The sequence below is a fragment of the Mauremys mutica genome, chromosome 9, assembly GCF_020497125.1.
Source record: "Mauremys mutica isolate MM-2020 ecotype Southern chromosome 9, ASM2049712v1, whole genome shotgun sequence".
In the NCBI taxonomy this organism is placed as follows: Eukaryota; Metazoa; Chordata; order Testudines; family Geoemydidae; genus Mauremys; species Mauremys mutica.
In genome coordinates this window covers 28,316,585-28,338,296 of record NC_059080.1, presented here as the reverse complement: position 1 = coordinate 28,338,296, position 21,712 = coordinate 28,316,585, and the positions used below count along the sequence as shown (strand labels likewise).

General features: G+C 46.6%; 1 protein-coding gene across 1 annotated transcript in view; it reads right to left on the bottom strand.

Moving 5' to 3' along the window:
- Positions 1 to 21,712, bottom strand: part of LOC123377890 (connector enhancer of kinase suppressor of ras 2-like) — a 474,233-nt gene that overhangs the window by 351,045 nt on the left and 101,476 nt on the right. Inside the window, exon 2 of the mRNA XM_045031225.1 lies at positions 20,370 to 20,533. Within this exon, the coding sequence (XP_044887160.1) occupies positions 20,370 to 20,533 (164 nt within the window). The remainder of the gene's footprint in view (positions 1 to 20,369; positions 20,534 to 21,712) is intronic.

The window sequence follows — 21,712 nt, the reverse complement described above, 5'->3', positions numbered from 1 at the left end:
GCCCATGTCTCAGCGCTATCATAGTAGGGGACAGTATTGCTGCACTATGCAGATTGATCTTTCTATGAAGGTGTCATGTTGCTTCCACATGTGTTCAAAAAGCAGATGCATATTACAAAGCTAGCTTTTTAGCTATATATTAAAACACTGTGCAGACATTTCCATGGTGATTAACTTTTGTCACTATGCTGAGCATTGTACTATTAATTCTGATGTATGGTTTAACATAAGGTTTGATGCTAGTTAGTACATAACTTTGGTTTTTGAAACGTTAATTTTCAAGCCAAAGTTTACAGAGATAGCGGCAAAATGAGATGTAATTATCTTGCTCTAAGTGGGCTAGAAGTTCACAGTCATCTGCAAAGAGCAATTCTTTAATAAAAGCTTCCAACGCCTTCATTGATTAATGTCTCTTGTCTGCATGAAAGAGTTTGTATGAGAAAAATCTAACCTTTACTCCCAAGAGCAAGTTACAAGTTGCTGAATATAATAGGTCTGCAAAGAAAAGGCCAAATAGAGATTGGAGGATGATGCACCCCTTGCTTAATACAATTTGCAGTGCTGAAAGAATGAGTCTCTTCAGTTTGCACACACTTGCCCAACTGTATGTTAATGGAGTTGTCAGATAATGCTGGCCATCTGATCCAACCATTCACAATTTCTCAAAAGCTACAATAAACAAGGATGGTAGATTGTAGCAAAGGCATTTGGCAAATCAGTAGAGACTACGTAAGCATTTTTCTATCACTCCAATAATATTCTTGAATGGCAAAAATTCATATCAGTAGTTGTTCATTATGATTACAGATTGCCCCATAACTCTGGGAGTACACTGTTTGTGATTTGTCCACGGGTTGATTAAGAACAATATTTTGTTTGCAATTGAGAGAAATTAGATTTCTCTGAAATTACCAGTCGCCTTTTGGGCCTTTTTGCTTGAGAATGGCACCTTTAACTGTTGTATTATTGTTTATTGCTCCCAAAACTTGCAGAAGTATTAGATTAGATGGTTTAATCATGATGACACATCAATATTTTTAGCTCTCAGCATGTATTCCCTAAGACCAAGGAGTCTTACAGTTTTTAATGTTGCCATGCCTTATATTGCTTTATCTTGGGCATTTATATAGTACTTTTCCTTGCAACATCTTGCATCAAGTATGTCACCTTTGAAGTGCCACATATAGCCACTTTTGATAAAAAAATACAGAAATCAGTGAAGAATCCTACTTTTGAGATGCTCACATCATAGTTTTTTCCATTTTTCCTGATGGTTAGCTTGAATTGGAAACTTAAACCACCTATAATATACAAAAGAGCTTAGCCCTGTGTATAAACACATTGCAATGACTCATTTTAAACAGTAGAGAGTTGATCCAGATACAGATGGTAGGAACATCTAAACCAGGGGTCGGCAACCTTTCAGAAGTGGTGTGCCAAGTCTTCATTTAGTCACTCTAATTTAAGGTTTGTGTGCCAGTAATACATTTTAACATTTTTAGGTCTCTTTCTATAAGTCTATAATATATAACTAAACTATTGTATGTAAAGTAAATAAGGTTTTTAAAATGTTTAAGAAGCTTCATTTAAAATTAAATTAAAATGCAGAGCCCCCCAGACTGGTGGCCAGGACCAGTGAGAGTGCCACTGAAAATCAGCTCGCGTGCCACCTTTGGCATGTGTGCCATAGGTTGCCTACCCCTGATCTAAACACTTATTTTATAACCTTGGGTCATCTGAAGTGCTTAATAGTTTTGACTATTTCCTTGAGCGACTAATAATTTGGATTCCTGATGGTATTACTAGGTTGAAAAGGTCATGTATCAAGCAAGACTACTACAGTATATACAGCAAAGAATCCTGTGGCACCTTATAGACTAACAGACGTTTTGCAGCATGAGCTTTCGTGGGTGAATACCCACTTCTTCGGATGCAAGGACTTGCATCCGAAGAAGTGGGTATTCACCCACGAAAGCTCATGCTGCAAAACGTCTGTTAGTCTATAAGGTGCCACAGGATTCTTTGCTGCTTCTACAGAACCAGACTAACACGGCTACCCCTCTGATACTCTATAGTATATACCTTACTCAATGAGCAATATTGGTTACATAAACAAAAGTGCTTCTGGTAGAAGTGGTTAATAAGCAGCATTTTTCATATGTTAACAAAAATGGCCCTTCTCTAACAATACACATGTATCTTACAATGTTTAGTGTTCATCCTTCAAACACTGAATGTTTGGAAAATATTTTAAACAGAAACCACATTAGTTTATACATATTTTCAAAGCCTCGAATTAGTGATTCTGTTCATCTAAATTAAAATTCCTTCCCGATCATAAACAGATTTCTGACTGCACAAAGAATAAGAGTATTAGATTATAACACTTTATTTTTCCATGGCACTATTATCTATAAAGCAGCTCACATAAATTAAAACAAGTAATGTACATAATAGGAATTCCCTGCTGTCCTCCACAGCAGTGGTGAAAATATTCCATGCAACAATTAGATACACATCCAGTGTCGACCAATAAAAAGTTAATTTGATAATTTGAAGATCTTAGGCCACATCTTGTCCAATACAAATAAATCTCTGTAAATATATGGCACCAAATTATGCTCTAATCTATACACTGCTGTGCAGACCCATTGATTGTGATGGGGGCGGGATAGTGAAGAAAGTCAGAGAATTTCATCCTTGTCTCTGCTTCCTTCCCAACTGTGCCTCCACCCAGGTTTCCTGACTCTAAATATTCATTTAAGTCCTTCCCAGAGAATATATTTGTTCTCTTCTCTGCTGCAGTCCACATCTCCTCCAACTCTCATCTCCTCCTCTCCCATTGTGTCTGCCCACTGCAGTCTGATGGCAACAAACTTACAGAGAGTGGATTCCTCTGTCCATGCCTCTTGATTGAGACAGAGGAGCATGTAGCTTACAGAAACTCTTTACCCTGCAGCATCTCTCTGTAGAGGTTAAGAAGTTTTCTTTTCTTTGGTAACAGCTCCATGAAATTACATAGGATATAAAAATATTAACTAAGATTTATTAAAAACAGAGAGAAGATGGGGGTGGGCAGTAAGATGGGGGCAATCTTTGCCATAGGGGCTTATTTGTTGAGGGCGAGGCTGGGCTCACGTAGCCTAGTGGGGCTGTCAGTCTATTCCTGGTGCCCAGGAATCTGAAAAAGAAATTCCTTAACTACCAAGTCCATCAGGAGAGAACCCAGGCCACCGACTCCACTGGGTGGCAGATCAGGGCCCTCAAGCTAGATAAGCAGGGTCATGGTTCTTCATCTCTGACAATGCCCTGAACTTCTTCCTATCTTCCCCTGGATATCTGCAGGATGGAAAAAAGTTAAAAAAAGTGTTTTCAACATTTAGTTTCTGTGGTTGTGGTAGGGTTTGGCTGTTTCCTTGACTGTGGATAACTGTGGCCATTAAAGGATGTTGAAAAAAAATCTTTAATGGCCCACAGCAGGGTGGATTGTTACCAGTACTGGTGAAAATTCAGATTCAATTTCCTAAATGCACAGCAGATTATTTAAGAAAGAATCACACAAGCGGTAAGAGGTTATTTAATACATCTCCCTAATAAGCCTCAATTCCCCAAGTGTAAACCCTCAGTTACTATGCTGTCCTTCCACAGTATCTTGATTGGCAAACAAAGCAAGTATAGCTACCAGTCTTAGAGAGAGACTTCTTTTCTTCTCTTCCCCTTCAGGTACTTGGTCTGTCAAATGTCCCCTGAAGCAGGGTCTTGGTTACCCTGAGGCCCTCTGGTTCAAAAGTCCTTCAAAAGTCTCTCATAGCAGGGTCTTGGCTACCCTGACACCCTCTGTCTTACAGCATCATAGACCCCTTCAGATGTTAACTGGGGAACTAACTAACTCTGTTCAGCATATATACCTCTTGTTTTCAAAGGAGTTACATGTCTCAGGCCTGGTCCACATTAGGACTTTAATTCGAATTTAGCAGCGTTAATTCGAATTAACCGCGCACCCGTCCACACCAGGAAGCCATTTAATTCGACATAGAGGGCTCTTTAGTTCGAATTCTGTACTCCTCCCCGACGAGGGGAGTAGCGCTAAATTCGACATGGCTATGTCGAATTAGGCTAGGTGTGGATGCAAATCGAACTTAGTAGCTCTGGGAGCTATCCCACAGTGCACCACTCTGTTGATGCTCTGGACAGCAGTCCGAGCTTCGATGCTCTGACAGGAAACGACCCGGGAAAATTTGAATTCCTTTTCCTGTCTGGGCACTTTGAATCTCATGTCCTGGTTGGACATCGGGGCGAGCTCAGCAGCACCGGCAACGATGCAGAGCTCTCCAGCAGAGGAGTTCAGGCAATCCCAGAATAGAAAGAGGTCCCCAGCATGGACTGACCGGGAAGTCTTGGATCTGATCAGTGTGTGGGGAGATGAGTCTGTGCTTTCGGAGCTGCGCTCCAAAAAACGGAATGCAAAGACCTACGAGAAGGTCTCCAAAGCCATGACAGACAGAGGATATAGCTGGGATGCAATGCAGTGCCGCGTGAAAGTCAAGGAGCTGAGACAAGGCTACCATAAAATCAAAGCGGCAAACGGACGCTCCGGAGCCCAGCCCCAGACATGCCGCTTCTACGAGGCACTGCATGCCATTCTCGGTGGGTCTGCCACCACTGCCCCACCAGTGTGCGTGGACTCTGACGAAGGCATAGTGTTGACAGCCAGTTCTTCGTCGATGTTCGCAGATGGGGAAGATGAGGAAGGAGATGAGGAGGGGGAGGCAGTCGACAGCGCTTACAACGCTGATTTCCCCGACAGCCAGGATCTCTTCATCACCCTCACTGAGATCCCCTACCAACTCTCCGCAGCCATTACCACGTACCCTGAATCAGGAGAAGGATCAGTGGGTAAGTGCTTTAAACATGTTAACATTTATTTCTTAAAAGAACAGGAAAATAGACTAGGCGAACAGAAGGTCTATATACAGGGGAATGGAACAGGCATCTTCCGCGGAGATCTCCAGGAAGTTATCCTGGAGGTAGTCGAAAAGCCTATGGAGGAGGTTCCTGGGGAGAACTGGCTTATTGGGTGCTGCGAGGTAGCACACTTTTCCGCGCCACGCTCTCAGCTGGTACTCCGGGACCAGTGCCTTGACGAGCATCGCAGCATAGGGCCCTGGCTTGTGCTGGCTTTCATTCAGCATGCGCTCTCTCTCTCTCTGTGACATCCTCCTCAGGGTGATCTCGCGCACAGACTCCTGCATGTAAGTAGAGTAATTTGTGTACTATTAGTATTGGTAGTGCTTCTCTGTTCCTTAGAACAACAAGAAGCGTCACTTTAGAGCCACGTGCTGGAGGCTACAGAGTGGCAGCATACAGGGATCTTTTGCAAGGGAAAACCGCGAGGGGGTGGAACAGGGGCAGAATTTATGCTTTCAGGATTGCCTGCAGCAAGAGGACAGAGCTGGACATTGACTTTTAAGCAGCCAAAAGCCTTTGGCTTATTATGCCTGGCTGCTCCACGGATTAAGCTTTCCTGCCCCGCTTGTCTGGTCTGCAGTGCAATACCCCAGGCAATGAAAGCGAATGCAGAGAAATCGAAATTTCCCTGAGTGAGTGAGCATGAGATAGGTGCCATCCATGGTCTGGTTCACAGACAATGAGTAGACTATGTTTCATTTTTGAGGAAATTTATCTTTGTAAGCAATTCACTCCCTTTTCCCCATCACACAGCTTCAACAGTATCCCGACCTGCTCCACCATGCCCCTCACAGAGGCTGGCGCAGATTAGGCGGCGTAAGAAAAGAACACGGGACGAGATGTTTGCTGAACTTATGGGCTGCTCCAGAGCAGAGGCGGACCAGCAGAGCCAGTGGAGGGAGAACCTCACACAGCAGCAGCACTCACAAAGCGAACAGGAGGACAGATGGCGTCAGGAGGACCAGCAGGCGACTCAAACGCTGCTTGGACTACTGAGGGAGCAAACGGACATGCTCAGGCGCCTTGTCGATGTTCTGCAGGACCGCAGGCAGGAGGACAGAGCCCCCTGCACTGTGTCTGCAACCGCCCTCCCCCACCACACACTCCAATACCCACCTCATCCAGAATAACAAGAAGGAGGGGCACCAAGGGCCGTGAAAACTGTCACTGCACCAAAGCGGACTGCTAAATTACCCAAAAGTTCACAGTCCCTACATTTTGAAAAGTTCTTACCTTTACTGTGTTGTCGAGTATTAAAAGTAGTTTGCTGTTAATTACTGTTTCTGTCATGTTTGTTTGCTGAAGACTTTCTGTGAAGGGGGGAGAGGGGTTTGGTAATTGCATAGGACATTCACCATGAACAGGGTACAGACATGGGAGCAGGATCAACAGCAGGTTACTCACTGAGTGCAGTCACTAGGCACCCTGGTCAGTCTGTGAGGTGTTTTTAATGTTCTGTTCATAGGCGGCAGGTGCCCTGCTCCAGGTATACTTGGAGGTGGGTCTCTCCCTCTGGCCCTGCCTGGATCGGGCCCTGGCCCACGCGGGTCTCCCCCCGCCCCGTCAATTCCCTGCCTGGAGCAGGTCCCAGCGCCCACCTGCCACCCCTCCCCCGGCGTGTCGTTCCCCCCCCACCCCCCGCGCGCTGCGTCCCTACTTGACAGTAAAGCGGCTACCGGCAGAAATGCTGTCTGCTGCCCCAGGGTCCTAGCGCCTGCCATCCACAAATGGCAAGGCAGGTTGCCCTCACCCTGCCCTTCTACCGTAGCCCTGAGCCTCTACAATGCCCCAAACCCTCAGCCCCAGCCACAGCACGCAACCCCCTACGCCTCCTCCCCCTTCCCACACACCCCTCACCCCTTCCTACGCCCCCACCCCCAGCCCAGAGGCTGCACCCAAACTCCGTCCCAAAGCCTACACCCCTCACCCCTTCCTGCACACCCACCTGTAACCGTCCTCCCCCCAGAGACCGCTGTAGGAGCAGTAGCCTATCATTCCTAGAGTCTAGAAGCGGTCTCTACATCACTGCACACCCTACCCACCACAGTCCGCGTCCCTGTTTCAACCCTTTAACGCGAAATCATTATTAAAGAAAAGGTTTTTAAATAACAATGCTCCATTAACTTTATTTTTACACGTGTGTTGGAAGGGGGCAAATGGGGTGAACGGGGTATGAAACTGCAGAGGAGAGTCAGCAGTAACTGGGTAAAGAAACAGGGGCAGGTTCAGCTTCTCTGTAAAGCAACTGGACAGTCATAGGTTACGCTGCTCTCTGAGGAACCTAGCTTTCAAAGCCTCCCGGATGCACAGCGCTTCCCGCTGGGATCTTCTAATGGCACGGGTGTCTGGCTGAGCGTAATCAGCAGCCAGGCGATTTGCCTCAACCTCCCATCCCGCCATAAAGGTCTCCCCCTTGCTCTCACAGAGATTGTGGAGCACACAGCAAGCTGCAATAACAATGGGGATATTGTTTTCGCTGAGATCCGAGCGAGTCAGTAAGCTCCGCCATCTCCCTTTGAGACGTCCGAAAGCACACTCCACCACCATTCTGTACTTGCTCAGCCGGTAGTTGAAGAGTTCCATCTCACTGTCCAAGGCGCCTGTATAGGGCTTCATAAGCCAGGGCATTAGCGGGTAGGCTGGGTTCCCGAGGATCACTGTAGGCATCTGCACATCCCCAACACTTACTTTGTGGTCCGGGAAGAAACTACCTGCCTGGAGGCGTTTAAACAGACCAGAGTTCCTGAACACACGCGCATCATGAACCTTGCCCGGCCACCCGACGTTGATGTTGGTAAAGCGTCCCCTATGGTCCACCAGTGCTTGCAGCACCATTGAAAAGTAGCCCTTTCGGTTAATGTACTGGCTGGCCTGGTGGTCCGGTCCCAGGATAGGGATGTGAGTCCCATCTATAGCCCCACCGCAGTTCGGGAATCCCATCGCGGCGAAAACAGCTATGATGACCTGGACGTTTCCCAGGGTCACTACCTTCAAGAGCAGGAGTTCAACGATTGCGTTGGCTACTTGCATCACAGCAACCCCCACGGTAGATTTGCCCACGCCAAAGTGGTTCGCTACTGACCGGTAGCTGTCTGGCGTGGCAAGTTTCCAGAGGGCTATGGCCACTCGCTTCTGCACAGTCAGGGCTGCTCGCATCCGGGTGTCCTTGCGCTTCAGGGCAGGGGACAGCAAGTCACACAGTTCAAGGAAAGTTCCCTTACGCATCCTGAAGTTTTGCAGCCACTGTGATTCATCCCAGACCTGCAGCACTATGCAGTCCCACCAGTCCGTGCTTGTTTCCCGGGCCCAGAATCGCCGTCCCATAGCATGAACATGACCCATTGCCACCATGATCTCCACGGCGCGGCGTCCCGTGCTTTCTGAGAGGTCTGTGCCAGTCTGAGACTTCATGTCCTCACCGCGCTGCCGTTGCCTCCTCGCCCGATTTCTCAGCATCTGACTGTTGAAGAGGTGTACGATAAGGTGCGAGGAGTTGACAACGGCCATAAGTGCAGCGATGATCGCAGTGGGCTCCATGATCGCAGTGGAGTGCTGTGGTGTCCGCGCTGTCACTTATAACAGGAAAAGTGCGCGAACTGATTTCCCGCCGGCGGGAGTGACGGTTGAATGCTGACAGTTACCAAGGACCACCCTCAACACAGTTTTCCCCCCAGCAGGCATTGGGGGCTATACCCAGAATTCCAATGGGCAGCGGGGAGTGCGGGGACTGTGGGATAGCTTCCCACAGTGCACCGCTTCCAAAGTTGATGCTTGCCCCGTTACTGTGGACTCACACAGTCGAATTAGTGTATTTAGTGTGGATACACAAATTCGACTTCATAAGGTCGATTCCACAAATTCGACTTAAGTTGATTCGAAATAGTCTTGTAGTGTAGACATACCCTCAGAAATATGCCCTGGGGGTGTTTCATTACTGGATTTTTCTAATTAATATTTTAGAAGGGACTGCAAAACCGAGACCAAAGATCAGTCAATGTTTACCCTCTCATCAATCTTTCACTTTAGCTCTTAGCATGGTGTCATCCAAAAGGGTCATTTTGACCCAGGTCAGCCTATGCCAAGCTCACTGATGACATGTTTTTGCGTTTTCTTTACTTGGTGAGCTGGTCATTGGCTGATATGTTCCAAAGTTTCATATTGAAACACACAGAGAGATAGAGTCTCAATTAACCATTTAAGTGCAATCTCAGCACTCTCAGTAAATTTCAATATCAGCTACCTGATACTAAGGGAATCCTGCTCTCAGAATCCTCTAGTAAATTCAGAGGTACCAAGCCATACCAAACTCATGTTCTCCACATTCATTCATATCAATCACAGTAATTCATAATAATTTGGCACCGTCCCAACAGAGGATGTTCTTAATCTTAAGGTTAAAGTGTGATCCACTCTGATTCTGAAAGGCCTACTGTTCAGCTTTATTCATTTGAAAATGTTTTCTGGTGACTGCCTGTACACGTATACTGACAAACTCCCAGATGAGGAAATGTCACTTTGTTTCTTCACATCATGTTTCATAAGGAGATGTTTGACTAGGTAGGTCACAGAGATGCAATTGATTTTTTCCCATGTGTCAGAAAAGAGTCAACAATATCCTTGAATTCAGTCAACAGAAAGTAATATTTCTGTTTCCTCTTTATATCTTAATGTAAGAAAGGGAAATAGCTTTTAAATGATTTAATCAATTTTCTTACTGAAACCCATCCATGCAGCCATATGAATGAGAAACTTGTACTGTGAAACACATTAAAATATTGATGCTTAACACTACATGAGCTTCAGAAGCCAAAGTCTCCATTATACACACAGAAATTAATACAAAACTTACATGTTAGGAGGCAGATCTCCAGTTAGCTGCAACTCTGACAATTCACATCAGTTCAGGATCTGCCCCTAGAAGTTTGATCACCCAGGTACCTAATATCTTCATCCTTTTCCAACAGGAATTTATAGTATTGCTGAAGTTTTAATATTCAGAATTTCACTTTGGAATTATGTATTTTGTCTTCCTTCATAACACGAACGCCATTTTATTTTGCTAAGTGGATTTTATTTGATCTAACACATCCTCCCTCTGTAGCTTTACAGTAAGAGTGTGATTTTTTTTAAAGTGATGGACAGACCTGAAAAGATGCAGTCAGATGAGTATCCCAAAGTTTGGATGTTTCTCCGCTATTTAATCAATCATGTCTGAGCCCTTTTAGCTGAGAAATCAGGTCAAAACTACTCCGAGAAATAACCTCTTGTGCTTCCTTTTACTACTTCTGCTTAAAGCCAAAGCTAGGAACAGGCAGGAGAAAATGACAGTTCAGTAAGCCACCTCAAACACCAAAAACCTTTTGTTTAAGCAGGAGTAGGAAAGCTAAAAGTATACTGGGCCTGGAACAATGGAAATGTCCCCCCTTTCTCCCAGACTCAGAAGTGGGTTGGGGGAGGTGGGATATCTGAGCCAGCAGGGAAAAGAAAACCCTTCTCTCTGTTAAATTGTACATCCCACTCCCCACCTTGTGAGCATTCAGTGCTCTTGTGGTCTTGTGGAGCTGGGTCTCCGGGCTGATTGGTGGGACAAATGGGTTAGCAAAGCCTGGTGACCCCTGAACACTTAATGGGATTATTTATAACCCTTTTGCCAGCCCTGGGAACCATTGTGCAAAGGAAGAAAAGCTTCCCCTTCAGGATTAAGGATGGACCAGATCTTTTGGGCTTTGCTCTGAGCATCATGCTAGTTGCCTTTTGAGGCCAGGAAGGAATTTTTCCTCACTACCAGATTGGCCTAGACACTGTAGCATTTTGGCCTTACTCCTGGGTCCCGATGGGTAAATTAGGTTGTCAAGTTCACTTTTTTCACAACTTTGCTGATGCCCAGTGCAGGTAATTGATCGATAAGAGTCCAGTAACCTGATAAACTGGAATTGGAAGCAGATTAGAGGATGACATCTCCTGAAGAAGGTGAGAATGGGGTTGGAGCCCCTAATGATTGATACCTGGAAAAAAACGGTTACTTACCTTTGTAACTGTTGTTCTTCGAGATGTGTTGCTCATATCCATTCCATATAGGTGTGCGCGCGCCGCGTGCACGTTCATCGGAAGACTTTTACCCTAGCAACTCAGTGGGTCGGCTGGGCGCCCCCTGGAGTGGCACCACCATGGCGCCGGATATATACACCAGCCGACCCACCCACTCCTCAGTTCCTTCTTGCTGGCTACTCCGACAGTGGGGAAGGAGGGTGGGTTTGGAATGGATATGAGCAACACATCTCGAAGAACAACAGTTACAAAGGTAAGTAACCGTTTTTTCTTCTTCGAGTGATTGCTCATATCCATTCCATGTAGGTGATTCCCAAGCCTTACGTAGGCGGTGGGGTTGGAGTGAGATGTTGCAGAATGCAAACTGCTGAGCCAAAGGCTGCATCATCTCTGGACAGTTAGACCAAAGAGGCAAAGGTCCGGATCGAGGACCAGGTAGTAGCAAAGGCAGCAGAAGAGTCGGAAAGGCAGCAGAAGAAGCCTGAGCCCTGGTGAAACGAGCAGTAAGGTGGCTCGACGGAACATGGGCCAAGTCACAGGAGGTGCAAATGCATGACGTCACCCAAGATGGAAAGCTCTGGGAGGAGACAGGTAGGCCCTTTATCCGGTCTGCCAATACAACGAAGAGTTGGGGGCGTACAAAAAGGCTTGTCCGCTCGACATAAAAAGCGAGCGCCCTACGGACGTCTAGGGAGGGCAAATGTGCTCCCATCACGATGAATGGGCTTCGGAAAGAAGACCGGAAGGAAGATATCCCGGATGATATGAAAGGTCAACAGCACCTTAGGGAGGAAGGCCGGATGTGGTCACAACAGCCCCTTGCCCTTACGCAACATAGTGCACCGTGGGCCCACTGTGAGAGCCCGAAGCTCGGAGACTTGTCCAGCCGATGCAAAGGCTACAAGGAAAAAGCTGTCCCTCAGGACAGGTATCTCAGCAAGCATGTTGTCAGTGGTTTGAATGGAGCAGGCATAAGTCTGCTTATAACCAGGTTGAAGACCCAGGAGTTGGTGGGGCGGCGAACCTGGGGGCATAAATGCCCCAAGCCCTTGAGGAACCTAGAAACCACAGCGTGTGAGAATATGAAGCAGCCACTCTCCCTTGGGAGGAAGGTAGAGACGGCTGCCAAGTGGACCCTTAAGATGAACTGCGCCAGGCACTGCTGTTTGAAGATCATAGGCAATCCCAGAGGAAATAGATCGGAACCTCTGTGGGGGAAACATTGTGTTTCGTAGCAGCAAGAGAAAGACTACCAGTTGGGCAGATACGTTAACCGAGTGGAAGGCTTCCTACCACCCAGGAGAATCCTGTAGAACCGAGGCAGCACAATGTAACTCGGCTCGGTTTAGGCCCCAGCAGGCATGCGGCGATGTGCAGGGAATGCAGGTCTAGGTGGTAAAGTTTGCCGTGATCCAGCATTATGAGGTCTGGGCAAAGAGGCAGGGGAATCGGTGGGCTACCGACAGGTCTAGCAACATGGTGTACCAGTGCTGCCTGGACCACGCTGGAGCGATCATAATCAGATGCGCTCTGTCCCTGCGGAGTGTTAGCAGGACCTTGCGAACCAGCGGGAGCAGTGGGAAAGTGGACGGCAGACGGCTCGTCCACGGCATCAGAAAAGCAGCCAAGATTGAGCCCGGGGAGAGGCCTTGGCATGAGCAGAACTTCTCTCTCGTTCCGTTTCCGCGAGAGTGAAGTTCCGGAAATGTAATGGATAACATCCGGAGGAATCAACCACTTGAGAGACCGGAAGGATCTGCTGAGGCGATCCGCCCAAGTGTTCCGGACCCCTAGGAGAAAGGACGCTACCAGGTCCGTCAATTGAGCTGTGCAGGAGTCTCGGAGCTGGATAGCTCCCTGCAAAGAGAGGAGGACTGTGCTCCTCCGTGCTTGTTTATGCAACGGGTGTCCGTTGTGTTGTCTGTGCACACCGAGACACAAAAGCCTTGTAGGTGCTGCTGAAGCGTCTGGTACACAAGGCAGACTGCTCTCCACTCCCGGACATTGATGTGCAAGGGCAGCTGTTGAGCCAACCAAAGGTCTGGAGTGGGAAACTGACCCAAGTGAGCACCCCAGCGAAGAGATGGGGGCGTCCATCATGAGGGACACCGAGGGTGAGGTGGATGGAACAGCACTCCTGCACACATCAGGGAGGGCGTCGACCCCCAGTCGAGGGAGCCTAGGACGCTCGGGAGGATCGAGGCGACCATGACCATGCTGTCTCTGGCCGGGTGGTACACTGAGGTGAGTCACGATTAAAGTGTACGGAGGCGAAGCCTGGCATGCTCGGTTACGCACGTGCAGGCAGCCATGTGGCTCAGAAAACCTAGGCACGTTCAAGCCAAAGTTACCGGGAAGGTCCGTAGACCTTGTAGAATGGTTACCATCGCGTGAAAGCAAGGCGTAGGTAAGCAGGCTGTGCGATACTGAAGTCCAGGGTGGCCGCAGTTAAGTTTATTCCCTGAGTGGGAATCAGGGTGGATTTCGCTATATGGATCATCAGACCTAAACGCAGGAATAGGACCTCGTCGACGCCCACACGAGTGGTAACTTGGGCCCCAGTGGCCCCTGGAATGAGCCAATCGTCCAGATACGGAGAACGTGTATCCGACGGTGGCGGAGAGGGCGGCGACTACAGCCAGACACCGTGAATACACAGGGGTCTGTATAGAGGCCGACCGGGAGGACCGTAAACTGGAAATGACGGTTGGCCACAAACCGGAGGTACCTTCTGTGTGGAGGATAAATGGCGACGTGAAAATACGCGCCCTTCATATCGAGGGCGGCAGACCAGTCTCCGGGATCCAAGGATGGGAAGTCGGTCCCCATGGATACCATGCGGAACTCCAGGTATATCATACTTGTTGAGCTTCCACGGGTCTAGGATAGGTCTGAGACCTCCCTTCACCTTGGGGATCAGGAACTAGTGGGGCTAGAACCTTTTGTCCCTTTTGTCTGTGGAACCTCCTCTATAGCTCCGATGGTGAGGAGCGCCTGCGCCTCTTGCAAGAGGAATTGCTCGTGAGAGGGGTCCCTAAGAGGGACGAGGAGGGATAGGTTTTGCTCGATAAGTGGTTGGGAGGACCCTGATTTTTGGCCCCTTAGGGGTCCCGACCAATGCCTACGACTGCCTCAGCGTCGTCCGCTGGCAAAGCTCTGTCGTTGTCTAGGCGCAGGGTAAGGGCAGTGAGGCTGGCGGAAAGGTCGGCAGTGAGTCATTGGCATGTACATGCCGAGAGGGAGTGCATAGTGACCGCGCTGTCCTTTGGGCCTTGCAGCCTAGGGTCAGTTTTGAGAACAGGCCTTTGTCATTGAAGGACAAGTCCTGTATAGTGTGCAGCAGCTGCTAGGGAAGGCTCGATAACTGGAGCCATGAAATGCACCTCGTGGCAACACCCGAGGCCAGAGTTGTGGCTGTGGAGTCCGCTACATCCAACAAGGTGTGGAGGGAAGCTCTCGCCACTTTCGGCCCTTTTTCCAGGAAGCCATCAAACTCTTGACGGGAGATCTGAGAAACCAACTCCGTAAATTCTCCCACCGCCGCCCATAGTAACGGCTAAGCAGGGCTTGCTGGTTTGCTACGCGAAGTTGCAAGGCGCCTGCCGAGTACATCTTATGGCTCAGGAGGTCCATTCGCCTAGCCCCCTTGGACATAGGGGCTAGTACCTGTAGGCCATGGCGTTGCGTCTCATTGACGGACTAGATGACAAGGGAGCATGGGGAAAGACATACATATAGGTGCCCGTCGCCCCTGGAGGATACCATGCACATGCTAACTGTCGCCCCTGGTACCCAGTGCTCTGACGGAACAGAGCGCGATGGGATCACAGGTAGGCCTTTGGCCTGATGGCACACCCAAGATGTACAGGGTAGCCACTGATGGGGGTCAGGGTCCTGGCCTGAAGCACCCGGAAGACTCTGGTGTGCACATCCGAATGGATGGGCATGGAGAAGTTAAAGCCCTGGGCAGAGTCTCCCTCTCCAGCTCATGGCACTGGACGCAGCACCGGGGATCAGTACCGTGAGGCCTACCGGTACCGGGAGCGAGAATGGGACCTGCGACCGGAGCAGTGCCGGGAGGCTGACCGAGATCTCGAGGCTCGACGCCGGGAGCGGCTACGGGAGTCCAGTGCCCGGAGCGGTGCCGGGAGCTGGATCGGCACCGAGTGTACCAGGTCGGGAACGGGATGCTGATCGGTGCCACGGGTACGACCGGTACCGATATGGGGAACGGTGCCAGGACCGTGAGCGGTGCCGGCACCTGGCTCGGCGACAGGACCGAGAAGATCTGCGGGACCGCGATCGTGAACGGTGCCACTCTGTGGTGCCGACGCAGGGTGGCCTGAGCAAGACAGGCTCGTCGATAGACAATATAACCCGCACCGGCGGTGCCAGGGGTTGAAGCAGCGCAGGCTGTGTAATCGCCATCCACTCCGTCGCTGTGGAAATGTTTCCGGCATGGAGGGAATAGTGAGCTCAACCACGGCTCACACCGGGGAGCGTTCAGGTGCGGGACTCGACGGCTCTTGCGTGGCCGGAGTCGACGGTGCTGATACTGTCGGTGCCGCCGCAGGTACAGCGCTCGGGCTGCGGAGCCAGCGGCTCTGACGCAGCTTAATAGTGAGCTCGACCACGGTTCGTACCGGGGCGCTTTCCAGCACCGGACTCGACGGCTCTTGCCTGGCCGGAGTTAACGGTGCGGATAATGTCAGTGCCGCGGCAGACATCGGTGCCGGGCGATCCGACTGAGCATAGCGCTCGGCTGCGGAACAGGCAGCTCGGACGCAGCTTCATAGCGAGCTCGACCACGGTTCGTACCGGGGAGCTTTCCAGCACCGGACTCGATGGCTCTTGCCTGGCCGGAGTTAATGGTGCGGATATTATCGGTGCCACAGCAGACATCGGTGCCGAGCGATCCGACTGAGCATAGCGCTCGGCTGCGGAGCAGGCGGCTCGGACGCAGCAAGGATATTGCGCCTCTTCATGCTCCAGGAGAGGGATCCATGCCGAGTGGACGTCGGAGCCAGCGACGGCCGGTGCCGAGAGGCCTTGGCGGTACCGGCGATCCGGTGCCGAGGGAGCGCTCCTTGAAGACTAACCAGCGCTCGGTGCCGAGAGCGGAGGAGCAAGAGCTGCCTCCGTCAGGAGCTGCTTGAGGCGAAAGTCCCGCTCCCCTTTGTTCTCGGATTAAAGGCCTCAAAAATACGGCACTTATCTGTGAGGTGAGATTCCTCGAGGCACTTAGGAGAGGATCTCTTGTCGGCATCGGCTTGTGGCCGGCCGAGCATTATAAAACCCTGTGGACCGGGCATCGGACCCGGCACCGGGTGAGGGGAAGGGGATAAACCCCGAACCCCTGTGAAATAAATACTAAAAACAAATAAAGTTAACTACAACTATAAAATCTGAACTATATACGATACTTAATGAGAGAAACTATGAGTAGCTAGGGAAGTGGAGGTCAGCTAAGCCGCGCTCCACTGTTCCAACGACTGACACGGGCGGTAAGAAGGAACTGAGGAGTGGGTGGGTCGGCTGGTGTATATATCCGGCGCCATGGTGGCGCCACTCCAGGGGGCGCCCAGCTGACCCACTGAGTTGCTAGGGTAAAAGTCTTCCGACAAACGTGCACGCGGCGCGCACACACCTACATGGAATGGATATGAGCAATCACTCGAAGAAGAACACAACCTTCTCTTCCCCAGCCATTATCACTCTGATGAGGCAGGGTGGTGGGATCTCAGAAATGGTGCTGAAACCAGGCGGAACATATTACAATAGAATGACCTGCACTGTATGAATTATTGGCAGATAGTTGCCAGATGTGTTGCTTAATAAAATTGCTGCCTAATTAAACCATACTCTTGATGTCTTGACTTTTTTCCCCCTGTAGTGTTCAGGACAAATTCAACTCCCTTTATTAGGAGAGTTGGCAGTATATGCTATGCATACCACCACATCACAGTCACAGTTTTCGCTTCATAAGTTGTTATCTCAAATACTAGATTTCACTGCTAGTAGTGTTATTTCCAAGTATTTATATCAAGTAGTCTGTAGTGCATTTTGTAACTCACATAGAAAAGGTATTAAATGTGAACAAGAGATTTTAATCAATAAGAAGCTTATACTGTAATTGTTGCAATGTTAACATATGAAGCTTGACATTGCAAGAAAGTTATTGGGAATCAAATCCATTCACTTATGAGATCATGATTCAAAATTTGGCTCTAGCATGATTGACTGACTTTTTTTATGCAGATCACTGGGTTCCTTCTCAGCTAAGTGTGCTTGGCACTCAGCTGATTTCATAACTCAGTACAATCCAATACAAATATAGATACATGATCAGAAGTTTACATTTGTCAGTCCTATCTTAAAACCCCTAAAATTATACACTGGAAGAAAAATTCTAAAATGAAATTCATGTAGCATTTTATTCAACAATGAGAATGCAGGTCTATCAGCCAATCATGTGAAAAAGTCAGTGGGAAAACTTAACCTGGACTTTCTGATACATCATTCTCCCCAAGGGGTTGGGTCCTGTACATGTTCTGGTTCTCCGAATTTTCAAGGAAATAAGCAGATTTGAGACCACCCATGCAAAGTGCCAGCCCCACCAGGGGGCTTCCCTCTTCTTACTGGCAACATGGCTCACACAAGAGCACTACTGTCATAATCTCGGCAATCTTCAAGGAGTCTTTGTACTTCCTCCATCTCCAAGGAGGATATCAGCTGAGCATATGCCATTAATGCTGTGATGAGCAATCATAACTTCCAGTGGAAAATCTCCTGAATGTAGCATGGATTTCCTAAAATATACTGTAGAATATAGTAGAAGCTGCCCAGCTCAATACTCTCATCCCTCTGACCTGAAACTCTACAGAGCTCTTACTGCAGTGCTTAAAACAGAGACGTTCTGCCGTTTTGATTAAGTGAAGACAAAGTTGCTCCAGGCCATTGCCCTCTGGAGCTTTTGATGAAGTTTCCAATTTTTTCTTCCCTTCCTACTTTAAAGTAGAAAAGGCTAGCAGTGTATACAAAATTCAGAAAAAAAAATTGGAGGATGACAAATTAAGACTAGAAAAATTAAAAATGAGAGCACACATTATGCAATACCAAAGTCCCTGGCTGCTACTTCCTCCTCCCATCATCTCCTTCGCAAACAACCCCTCTACTTCCAACAACCTGCCTTATTCCAGTTAGCACAAAGATGATCTCTTATCCAAATGAATTCAGGAATGAGAGGGGTACATTCAATATTTGAGCTGTGTGATTGCTCATCTAGCTCATGGACTAGTATTACTGTTCTTTGACTGGATAACATAATATCTAAATACTACATCTGTCTCTGCCCCTAAAGTTTTATTTTGCGATTAAACTAATCTCAGATACAGGTCCAAATGGTTTTTACATACAAACCTTAACTTCCCAAAATGTTCACAAAAAAAAGTTAATTAAAAGGATTACGACCATAATCAAAGCAAAATTATGTATGTTCATTAATGTTTTTCTTACAGCTACTCCCAGTATGTTCAACTTGCTCCTAATATGATTAATATTAATAACATGTAAGGCCAGAAGGGACCATTATGATAATCTAATCTGACCTTCTGCATAACAGAGGCCATAGAACCTCACCACACATAATTCAACTAGATTGTAATCACATGCACTTAGGCATCCAATCAATCATTTATGTTTATCCCTTGAAATGAGATCTAAGATGGAAACAACATGGAGAAATTCTAATACTTTCTGTGTCCTGTAAATGTAAATGAACTTAGTGATTGGCTGAACAAGAAGTAGGACTGAGTAGACTTGTAGGCTCTAAAGTTTTACTTTTTTTTCAGTGCAGTTATGTAAAAAAAATTGTACATTTGTAAGTTGCACTTTCATGATAAAGTGATTGCACTACAGTATTATGAGGTGAACTGAAAAATACTATTTCTTTTGTTTCTTTTTTAAAGTACAAATATTTGTAATACAAATAATATAAAGTGAGCACTGTACTTTGTATTCTATGTTGTAGCTGAAATCAATATATTTGAAAATGTAGAAAACACCCACAATATTTAAATAAAATGCTTTGTTATTCTATTATTAACAGTGGAATTAAAACTGCAATTTATCTCGATTAATTTTTTAATCGTTTGATAGCCCTAATGAAAATATTTTAATAGTACCATCCAGTGCTGCCTGAATCACCTATTGAATGGAGCACAGTCTTTATTGTAATGAAGAATATCAGCAAGATGTCTAGGACACTTGTCATCAAGACTACAATGTCTTGACATTTTGTGAGGCTATACATATTGAAAAATTCTTGCACTGGCATACCTTTCTCCAGCTTTACACCACCACATCCAGCCTTGATAAGTACCCAAGTGACACTTCTATAAAAAAAACCAGTTGTTGCTTTCTGTATACGAGGTGCTACATAGCCAAAAATTTGAAGCCTGGGCTCCCAGACTATTAATCACACAAAACATCCCCCTCTTTTTAATTACAATTTATACTCTCTTGTATCCAAGTTCCTCTGCCTCTGAGCCTTACCTGGAGAACTTCAGACAACATTTGGTGGTGGTGGTGGTTGTTTTTTTTTTAAGATTGGTGCCATCACATTTAATTTTATCAACTGGTAGGAGGCATTTTAAGAGAAAAAAAGTACAGTACATTATTGGCACCCAGACAACTTGAACAGGGCGTATGTAACTCAGTAACTTTTCACCAGCCAGAAAATAAGTTTGCTTCCAAACTTGACTCTTCTGCACATTAAAACTGTGCTACTACAAAGCTAGCAAACTGATCACATGGTGTCAGTATTTAATGTTTAGGGTAAAAGTCTATTGTGATTTTGCAAAAATGGTTTAAAATTAATTTTAAAATCATCTTCCAGTCTAATTAACACTGCCTCCACAATTTCTGCATTAACTCCTTGAGTGCTGGTCTGCCTTGCACATGCAGGAACTATATGGTTTACTGCACTATGGTAAAGTTCAGTGGAACGTGAGGGCATATGGTATACAATCATTGGGCCATAAGGATGCCAGTGCTGATCATGCACGGCATATGAATACAGCACTCAAGAAGCTAAAGAAGATGACAAAGACAATCTATGGAAAAAGACTAAAAATAATATTAATGTTTTCAGAAGGAAAATGGTTAATTCATTTGTACTTACAGAAGCGTCTGCAAACACGTCCTATTTTGAAGCAATAAGGAACAATATTTAAGTAAGGCAGGAATTGGTAAAGGTGCTATATTTCATGCAGTCTTCATTATCTTAGCTTTGGCTAGGAGATGCATAAACCTATATTATTAAAATGAATGTCCCCAAAAAACAGCCTACTTACCAATGCACAGAGCAGATCAACTGCTTCTAAGATCAATTCTTGGTGTCCAATGCGAGTGACTCCCAGTTCTTCAAGTTCTTGATGAGTGATGTGCAACAGCTGTTCTCCATTGATTTTTTCCCTTTCAAAATTTTTAATGTATTGCTGGAGGCAGTCATCAAGGCCTAGTTAAAAAAAAATAAAAAAAAATAAGCATGTTCAGAGAATGATGGCCAAGAATGTCAAATCTGTAATTCAGTCAATGTACAAATTCTCTTTGGTCCTGAGAAACACTACAGTTTTCATATTTTTAAGGATGAAAGTGCTTTATAAATCTAAGGTGATTCGTTGACCCTATAGCCTGGTGAATACTAGATGCCAATATGGTTTTGCAGCCAGTAATACTTCCACCATTTTTATTTTGATTTAGATATAATTGAAAAATATCCATCGTGGGCTATAGGCACCTTAACCCAAAATTAAAATTACAATTAAATCAAAAGCAAAAGCAGCAGCTACTCCTATCTTGCAAACGAGAAAATGACCAAATAAAAAATTAAGCTCAGAAATTATTCTTTTCCTCCATTAAACGTCATTTTTATAGGACCTTTGTGTCTTAGTAAGTAGATGGGGAATGTAGCATGCCCTGAAGGTCGAACTATTATTTCTTTTCCAAATGATGGAAAAGCATTTCCAAAACTGAGGGCCCTTTATGGAGGACACCTGGCCAAAAGTTCTTTCTATTATGAACCAACAGAGCTCCAGCTCAATGCCACTGCTGACTGTTTCTGTCTCAGTATCAACAGGGAGAGTCAGTCTCACCCGAAGGCACTTGGGGTACATGGATGAAAATCAACAATTTAAATTCTAATGGAAACCAATAATAATATCACAGTATTCAAAAACAGTATTTGCCAGTTCTATTACATTACTCCCAGAAGTATAATTTTCAAGTATGATAATGCTATTAAAGAAAACATTTAACATTTGGAGGAAATGCTGTCTGAAGGTAGGCTTTAGAGACCTAACAGGCTATCCAAAGGCTAAGCCAAATCAGAGGCATCTCCTTCCTGGGATCTCTTTTCTAAGGCTCTCTAATAGTTTCTAATGCTCTCTAATAGTTTGAATCATCTTTCTGTTCCTGAGACGGTGTCAGGAAGAACCCCATCATGCACACTCAGCCTATATAACAGTGTCACTATCTGCTGTGTTCAGAAATGCTTTAAAGTTCAACAGACTCATTTACCAGAACTCCAGTAGCAACACTTAAATGTTAAGGTCTCTGCCAAAGACCTAGATTCTTTAATTACACAAATACTTAAGAAAATATACATGCCTAGAATTATGTTTCCATTCCAAATTCA